The sequence below is a fragment of the Anneissia japonica genome, unplaced genomic scaffold (genome assembly GCF_011630105.1).
Source record: "Anneissia japonica isolate Jap-2015-1 unplaced genomic scaffold, ASM1163010v1 scaffold1594_len1068242_cov183, whole genome shotgun sequence".
NCBI lineage: Eukaryota > Metazoa > Echinodermata > Crinoidea > Comatulida > Comatulidae > Anneissia > Anneissia japonica.
In genome coordinates, this window is record NW_022722535.1 from 465,808 (window position 1) to 475,648 (window position 9,841).

At 34.1% G+C, this 9,841-nt stretch overlaps 1 protein-coding gene across 1 annotated transcript in view; it reads left to right on the plus strand.

Moving 5' to 3' along the window:
- The first annotated feature begins 3,464 nt into the window (after positions 1 to 3,464).
- The window catches only part of LOC117111926 (spermatogenesis-associated protein 7-like), a 14,659-nt gene continuing 8,282 nt past the window's right edge, over positions 3,465 to 9,841 (plus strand). Inside the window, exons 1-4 of the mRNA XM_033254969.1 lie at positions 3,465 to 3,618; positions 6,100 to 6,213; positions 7,828 to 7,908; positions 8,656 to 8,748. Coding sequence (XP_033110860.1) covers positions 6,183 to 6,213; positions 7,828 to 7,908; positions 8,656 to 8,748 — 205 coding nt within the window. The 5' untranslated portion in view covers positions 3,465 to 3,618; positions 6,100 to 6,182. The remainder of the gene's footprint in view (positions 3,619 to 6,099; positions 6,214 to 7,827; positions 7,909 to 8,655; positions 8,749 to 9,841) is intronic.

The following is a 9,841-nucleotide window of genomic DNA, read 5'->3' on the forward strand; positions in this document are numbered from 1 at the left end:
TTATTTTTTTATTATTATTATTATTATTATTATTATTATTATTATTATTATTATTATTATTATTATTATTATTATTATTATTATTATTATTACTATTACTATTACTATTACTATTACTATTACCATTACCATTACCATTACCATTATCATTATCATTATCATTATTATTATTATTATTATTATTATTATTATTATTATTATTATTATTATTATTATTATATAGATAGTAAGTTCTTTTTTCGTATTTTTTCTTACATAGATACTTCAAAAGTTAGTACCAAATTGGAATAAGGGAATGTACTGTAAGATGTTTTCTGCTGCTGTCTGGGAAGGGAAAGAGTACAGTGGCGTAGCTAGGTGCGAAAGGCTCAGCCCAGTGCAAGATAAATTGCCGGGCCCTTAGATGTGATAGGGGAATTCCCTGAAGTTCTCAGAAAATTCATCGTAAGAAGTGATTCTTTTACCCTTTTCCTCCCGGGCCCCTCTATTTCGAATTCTCTGACCCGCCACTAGGCTATAGTAATAAATACTAATTCGGATTCGGATTCGTAACTACTTTAGGTCATATTCGTTATCAGCAGCTGAAATAAACTAATCAAGAAAATTGGTGCACACAAAATTTAACAATTGCAGTGGCACGGTCAGGGCATTCGAATTAGAGGTTCCAGGGAGGGATTTTCACAGGCGGAGGCTGAAGACCACCTCAGCCCCACTATGGTTGGGGCTGAAGTAACAAAACTTATGATTATAGAACTCTAGATCATGGCCGGAAATGGCACTCTCAGATATAATATAGGCCTAATTTAAAATAATTTTTTTTATTCCCATTTCTCTTGTAATTTTGAACATAATTATGGGGTGCGACAGGGTCGGCTGGGGGACCCTTTAAACATAATCAATAATTACTCCTCTAAAAGTCGAATATTATTGAGTGCTCCGCTGGCCGTTTTATTCTTCAATATATAAAGTTGGAAATTACTTGAAATAATTATTTTTAGGTCTATTCATGAATGGCCCCTAACAGACCCGAGCCCCAATGCTGTGCACTGGCTGCACTGCCCGTAGCTACGCCACTGAAAGCGTCCCTTTCGCTACCCTGGATGGCGCCAGTGGGCAAGATGTCCCCGTAGCTGCTTAGCAACTTAGTAGCGAATTAGTGTTGCTTTATACTTTTGGGTTTTTGCTACTTCATTTTGATATATTGTGTCTGTGTCACTAAACCAATTCTTCATACTATAGTAGATGACCTGCTACAAACACTGGTGTTAGTTTAGATAGGGAACAGTGATTCTCTGTTCCCTGGTTTAGATAACGCCTTTTAAGCTGTTTTTTAATAATTAAAAGAAAATGAATTTGGTAAAATGATTTTATTATCAGTGTGAACTTTAATATAAATAAATAAAAGGTACAATACATTATAATAATACAACTCGTAAGGTACGATATTGTAAATGTAGGCCTATTTATTTTTTGTTTTAACTTTTTTTTTTACTTTTTTACCTTTTTGAACCCGGCTTAATTGCCTGACCTTGTTTGTATATCATGTTAAATACAATTAAGTTTATCAAATGACATTTTAGCCTATATTACTATTATTATCTTGATACACAAAATGTGGAGTGATGGTAAAAGAAATTACAAATAACGAATCTTCACATGATTTTTTTTTTCATTTCACTGAATATTGCATTGTAAGGTTGTTGTTTTTTTTCCACATAATTCTGTGTTTTTTGTTTCTTATTTAATTTGATGTATATTGTCGTGTTGCATGGTGTAAACAAACATATTAAATCTGTTAGTATAATAGGAAAACGTTGCAATTTCCTAGTGTTGATACAACTTACATGAAGACTTGTACTGTAACCATACACAATATTTACAGGCCAATCATTTTAAGTTTTAATTTTTTTCATCGCCTGTGATCAGTGCCACCGGACTCAAAAAGACCACCATTTTCTCTCTGAAACCACCCGGGTTTTGTAATTATTTCTGGCTACGCTCAACAGTGCCTCTCATGGCAGGAGGAGTGAAGTTGAGCCGCGTCCACATGCGTGCGAGTCCCAAATTTGAACAATTGCAACATGTATTTTTCTCAGCAGGCCTACACTGAAATTGTAAATACTGATTTCGTAAAAACATATGCTTACAAGCTGTGAATTCTGACGACAAATTTACTTCAATATTTTCACGTGCTAAAGTTTTTATTGGTCAAATAATAGCTTTCTTCTAACTTTTATTCAGTTTCCTGTGGCTACGATTACAGTGGCCTATATACACATACAGAAAGGATACAATAAATAATTACAACATGTTAAGAAGAGATAATTAGGTAAAGAAATTATGGCTGATCAGAGGCGTATCTAGGAGTGCAGGGGCGCATCATCCCCTAAAAAGCTAGCTTTCCCCTCTCCCAATGAATATGCCTAGGCCTATATGTCGAGGCAAAAAAATCAAGTAGGCCTACTGGTAGTTAAAAATCATCTCATAGCACCTTATTTTGAGACCTACCACCCCCTCACTTAATCATCGCCTCTCCCCTCCCTAAAAACAAATCACTGTCAAGTCGTTATTAAAGAGCACTTAAAATCACCTTATTTTGCGAGTTTGCGCCCCCTCAACTGACCATCGACCCACTTCACCTTCGCGCCCCCATCAGCCTCCAGATACGCCATTGCGAAGAAAGTCACTTCAAATTAGATATTATATGTCCGTCCTTGAATCAATGAACCCTAATAAACTAAATAAACTGAACATTTTATATGAGTATTTGAGGCCTTCTAGACCTATTTCAAAAATGTTTTTTGTGTGTATTAATCTAACCCTTAATTGTATAAATAATTTCCAATAGTGTGTGATTCGCAACTATTCTAATTGCTTAATAGTGCTTGGCGTGAGAGCTTTTTTAAAGGCTCAATTAAGATGCTGACATCAAAGGGAAAATATAAACAATATAGATATATCACAACGTTCTTTTCTTATATTTTGTTTATATTCCTAGCTATTTCATACTAAACCAAAAAAATTGTTTGTTTGCCCTCCTCCACCAGGCCCTAATTCAATGAAAAAAGTAGGGGCGGAAAAAAAAAACCTTAATAAGTTTTTTTAGCTTTTTTCTTTAAAAAAATCTGAGTGAATTTAAATTTTTATACTTTGCCAGATGCCCTACAAATTAGCCTTTGTGGGCTATTTTTATTTCATCTGATGAGTATCTATAAAAAAAATAAATAAATAAATAAATAAAATTTCCACCCACATTTATAATTTTTAGAAGAAGAATAGTAGGGCAAGGGCAAACAAACAATTTATTTTTTTATTTTTTTTTTTTGGCCTTATCAAGTGTATATTTCAGAGTAATTCTGCCAATCAATTATTATTCATTTGGAAAATTTATATAATATTATATACTGTACATTGATGTCAGTGCAACTCTAGGCCTAGAGTTGTTTTATTGGCTAGATTTTTATAATAACCTGGCAATCAGCGGTTGAGATGACAACTGACGACGCCACCAAGCAGAACAGTATCATCAAAATAAGAATTTTTCCTGCAAAAGAGCTCAGCTAAAAGCCTGCTAAATCGAGTTAATTTACAACTTGTATTATCTGTGCGTACGAGAAGGTGTGTTGTTGAATTGTTGTATAAATTGACAAGAAGAGCTGTCTTTTTAAGCCGAAACTATGGTATTAACGTTTAGATTAGACTAGGCCTAGGCTAGTTAGCCTAGCTAGAGCGGCCACGTAGAGCCTACCCACGCAGCCGTATGCCTAGGACATAGCTATGCCTAGGTGACGGGAAGGCCTGCCTTGGCCTGGAGGCATAGCCTAGCCTAGTCCTGTCGGGGACAGGTCAAAACGGCAAAAAACCAAAACGGCAATAAGTCGAAACGGCAACACTTTTAGACCAGAACGGCAATGGACCAAAACGGCATTAAGTCAAAACAGCATTAGGCCTAAGCTAAGTCAAAACGACATTAAGTCAAAACAGCAAGACGAAAACGACAATAAAAAGTCAACCAGTTGACCATAAACAGTAGGCAACACAGTTAATAATTGAATTACCGAATCAACAATAGTTTGCTTAAAACGCCTTTTTTTAAATAAAAGGTTATTGAAAGTATGTTCCATGGGCGTAACCTTTAAAAAAAACCCTCTTGATTTCGCACCTTATATTCAAGGTGCTGTTAACTCATATTTACTTCGGTTTGATGGTTTTATTTTAACTGCTGTTACTAATACTAACCGCTTAAAATAAATTGTTTAATGACCATTATTAGATTTTGGTTGCACATTATTTCATTAAATCATGATAGATTTGTATTTAAATGCTATGAGTTTCAGTTGAGGAAAGTTAGTAGAAACGAGAACTGCTGGGCACTACAGGTTAAACAATTACTTTGTTCTAATGGATTTGGTTACATTTGGTTTCAACAGTTTGTATACGACAAAACCTCTTTTCTGAATGAATTTAAGTTGCGTCTTTGTGATATTGAAAAACAAAAGTGTATTAAACACAGTAAATTTAGTTTATATTCTAGACTAAGGTTATTCACTCTGTATAAAAAAGAAATAAGCTTAAGCTATCATTATACGAATGTTAGTAATTTAAAACACAGACGGTTATTGACAAAGTTAAGATTAGGCATACTGGAACTTGAGATTGAAACAGGGAGGTGGGAAAATATTGATAGAGACAAAAGAATCTGCAAGATATGTAATAACAATATTATTGAAGATGAATTTCACTTTATTTTACAATGACCATATTATGCTGATTTAAGGAGCAAATATATTCCAAAATGTATTTACTTATATCCATCTATTCACAAGCTCTGTCTATTATTTTCAAATACAAAATATATTAATAATTTAGCAAAATACGTCTACTTTGTGTTTGAAAAAAGAAACAAATGTATTATGTTACAATAAATTATGTTTAGTATTAGGGCCAACAGCCCATGTACTTGAATAGATTCCCTGAATAGGGAAAGAAAGAATATAACCAAAAAAAAGTACAACTCAAATAAAATTAACACCATTCTTATTCAATATTTATTTTGGTATATTTCATCATGGATGTGTGAAAAAAAAAAAAAAAACGATTCAGAAAATTATAAACTGCTGCCCGCGCCTGGTGGCGCTTCAGTCTTGGCCTTGATTTTTGCTTCTTTGCCATTTTGGTCTATGCCGTTTTGGTCATTGCCGTTTTGTTTTTTTGACGTTTTGTCCAGAAACCGTCCTGTCTCTAACTAGGTGGTAGACCTAGATTAGTTAGTGTATAGCTAAGCTAGGCAAGGGTGGTCTGGGAATTAATGTTTTGGAAGAAAGTTTTTTAGCAATCGAGTGACCTCCGCTCAGCAGATTAAATCTAAAGTGAAATAAGGCTAAGCTTCCTAACACATTGTGACAGCACCCAGGAACAGGGTAGTTTCCTGCAAAGAAAGACTGAGATGACGAGTACTACCCAAGGAGGTTAGGCCTAGTCTAGATAGACCAGGCTAGAATGTCAACCATTTCGGCTGCGAACCAGTTTGGCTGCCATGTATTTTTAACATTCAGAAAATCAGGAAAATTAAGTGTGTTTTGTTTGTCTCATTAAAATATAGACTATACTTACTTTACATATAAATATGAATACCATACCAGTTACCAGTGAGAATTTTAAGTTTGTTAAATTTAAAATTATGCTCGTTTCTTGTATATGTTATGCCTTGCATAAGCTTCCCTTGGGGACTTGACATTTATAAATAAAACATGTTCTTTGCCTTTCCTACAGTATTTTTATTACTTTTAAGTCAATATACATATTTATTATCTTATAATTATCAGTATAGGATATATTTATAGTCATTCAATTAATCGATTTGATTCAAAACATACAATACAAAACATGTTTCATACTACGCAGCCTAACTAGTTTGCTGTTGAAACGGTCCTACAGCGGCTAGGCAGAGGAATATGTGTCTTTTCAGCCCTGGTTTTTTGCCCTTTTCGATAGGTTAAAACAACTTGGGTTGCACTTTTGTCTGCCTATCTATGGCCTGCTGGTTGTGTAATGCTCTTTTGTTTTTGTTTTTTTCTATGTTGTCTTTATTTGTGGTAGTGACATAAGCCTGTAGTGCACTATGTACTATATATTACAGGACATCCACAACAACGCCTAAATGGGAGCTACAACGATAGAAAATGGCATCCAGAAAAAAGCCCAAAGAAGAAGGTAAGTCTTGTCTGATAGCTCCGGAACCTGCCAAACTATAGGTTAATAAGTTACCCACCATCCTCATATCTAGAGGGTTATCTTACAAATTGAACAAGCCAAGATGAGACTCAACAAAGCAAATTCTTAGATCCAAGAGTGAATAATAAATGGAATTCCTTGCCAGGGTGGGTTGTTATCACAGCTGGGTCCCACGCCTCCCGGGAATCGGAACAGTCTTCCGCACTCCTGCAAGCAAGCAAGACTCTCCCAGAAAATAACCCATCTTCTGCAAATTCATAATATTTGCATGTTTTTACTAACTGATGAATTATCTCATGAAAAACAGTGCCTATAGGTAAAGATAGATGTGTTTAAAAAAAGCTCATTTAACCAGATATCCCGGAACTGGCCTACTCCAACTTAGGACCCCAGGAGGGTCCAGCCACATCATGGTTGGGGCTATGGTATGATATTTTATGCCTACGGTATCTCTCAATAGCTGGAAATGGTGACTAAGTGTAAATTAAATATAATTTTTGATTTCTATTTATACTCTAGTTTCTTGAATTCACTTCTGTCAGCCTTCAACACCCATATTTGGGCATTAGGATTGCAAAGCTTTGTGCACACTATCAAATATTCTCCCATTTACGCAGGGGCCCAAAGTCTCACGGGAGTCTCCCGGAACTCGCGGGAGTCTCCCGGAAAACGGGATGGCCTTGCACACCCCATCATGCAAGTAAGAATCTCCCAGACATTAACCCATATCCCACAAATTCATAATATTTGCATGTTTTCACTGCTTCATTTTCAATCGTCTGATGGAAGTCATTGCCAATGTGTATCACAATGTGCAGCAAAATGAAATTAAATGTTATGAAAGCTCATTAACCAGATCAGTGGTGGATTCAAGAGGGAAGCAACCACCCCCAATATTTTCTAAAATTAAAAAAAAAAAGGGGGGGGGGGAGAGAAAAATAAAATCATATTTAAATTTACAGTAAGTCTAAGAGTGCTATTTCCGGCCATCTAGAGGTGCCATAATCATAAATTTTCTTACCTCAGCCTCAACCATGGTAGGATTGAGGTGGTATAGACCCTATATCTGTGAAGCCCCTCTCTGCTCCCCCATATTGCAAAGCCCGTCAAAGTTTCACAATTTTCTATTAAAATGTAGAAAATAAAGTACATATAATTTATTTTTCCCTGACTAATTGTGGTTTGTTTTTTTTCCCAACGGGTTAAGGGGGTCAGCTGTCCCAAACGGGACCCTGCCCCCCCTCCCCTGCTCCCGGAATTGACTTCTTCCAACTTGGGATCCTTGTTTATGGTCATTATGTGACATCATCATGACCATATTTAAGCCTGTCACATGTTTTTTTTCAAATAAAATCTGATAGAAGGGACAGGGTTAGAGCAACTGATCCTCACCTTTGTGCTACATGCTTTTAGTAATAGTAGTTGAGCATTCATTATACCCTTCATGTCGATCCATCAAAACTTATCCAAATTCTCATTAAAGTGTTTGCTTAAAGGAATATCTTAACTATATTATTTGTGAAGCACGTGATGGTTCTCAACAGCATATTTAGTAATAAATAATCTTAAAATCTTGAAATCTTCTCCTTTTAGCATTTACCAAACTACCACCAAGGCATATGGTAACCCCCACGAAAGGACCTTACAAGGGACATGTGTCAGTCAAAAGCAGTGGTGAGTTATATATTTATTTATTTATTTTTATTTTATTTTATTTCCAACAGCGTTAATGCTAATAATAGGGAGCCTGCAGAAAGAAAAGAAACGACAAGCAAAACACATAAGAAAATTTAAACAGTGAAATAGTTGCATAGATGAGAAATCTAAAATAAAATGGAAAGAATAATAAAATGGAATGAGGAGGTAATTGAGATTAAAACTTGTTGAATTTTTTTTAATTAAACATTATTATTATAATCATAAATAAATAAATAATATAAATATATCATAAAATTAACCTGATTTTCACTCACTGTTGTAATTATCTTTTTTTTTTGTAAATTTTGATCCGGCTTTTGCTTTTAATGTATAGCGCATAGAGGTTTCCAGCATTCTGCGCTATATAAGAATAAATCTATTATTATTATTATTATTCAGTAAATACAATATAAAAATCACTATAAAAACGATTAAACAAATCACTAAGTATAAAAACATTCAAAATGTTGAAAACCGTATAAGAATCATTCATGATAAAACAGTTTACAATTAGTTACTAAATATACAATGAATACAAACAAATAAATAATCTCTTTCCACAAACTTTTCTTTTTAATTAATTAATTTCTTTTTTATTTATAATCTTAGTACAGTCATAGCTGAATTAATAGTTTCTTAATAAAATTTGTCACTTAACCAAAGTGTAAAATTTGTTTATTTCATAATAAAAGGGAAAACAATTTAACTTTCTTTCTTTTAAAGTTTATGCATCGACTGGATGTACAAGACTAGTATCACAGAATATGGTGCGAGATCATTTGGATGCCCACTACAGAAGAGTTAATTCAGCAAAATGTGAGCTTATGATCTCAGAATAGAGAATAGCTTTTCTTAATCCTTGTCCACACTATCTTTTTTCATTTGAAAAAATCATGTGACACGCACAGGTATGGACATGATGACATCACATCATAACAATAATAGGCAAGGCACATCATGACTATACTGTATATGGGACAACAATATTTTGTCCAAGAAAATTTGATAACTTGGACAAAGCTTATTATCTCAGAATAGAGAATAGTTTTCTTAATCCCCATCCAGACTAACTTTTTTTATTTGATATGTGACATGCATATGATCATGATGACATCACATCATGACCATATATAGGCACATCATGACTATATATGGGCATCCAACAGTTTTTTGTCCAAGATAATTTGATAATTTGAACAAATCTCAGAATGGAAAATAGTTTTTCCTTAATCCGTGTCTAGACTATCTTTTTTTACTTGACAAAAATATGTGACATGCCAAACTAATATGGACATGATGACATCACATCATGACCATATATAGGCACATCATGACTATATATAGGCACATCATGACTATATATGGGACAACAGTATTTTGTCCAAGAAAATTTGATAATCCAGACAAAGCTTATTATCTCAGAATAGAGAATAGTTTTCTTAATCCCCATCCAGACCAACTTTTTTTATTTGACATGTGACATGCATATGGTCATGATGACATCATATCATGACCATATATAGGCACATCATGACTATATATGGGCATCAAACAGTTTTTTTGTCCAAGATAGTTTGATAATTTGAACAAAGCTTATTATCTCAGAATGGAAAATAGTTTTTCCTTAATCCGTGTCTAGACTATCTTTTTTTACTTGACAAAAACATGTGACATGTCTAACTAATATAAATATGATGACATCACATCATGACCATATATAGGCACATCATGACTATATATAGGCACATCATGACTATATATATAGGCACATCATGACCATATATAGGCACATCATGACCATATATAGGCACATCATGACTATATATATATAGGCACATCATGACTATATATAGGCACATCATGACTATATATAGGCACATCATGACCATATATAGGCACATCATGACTA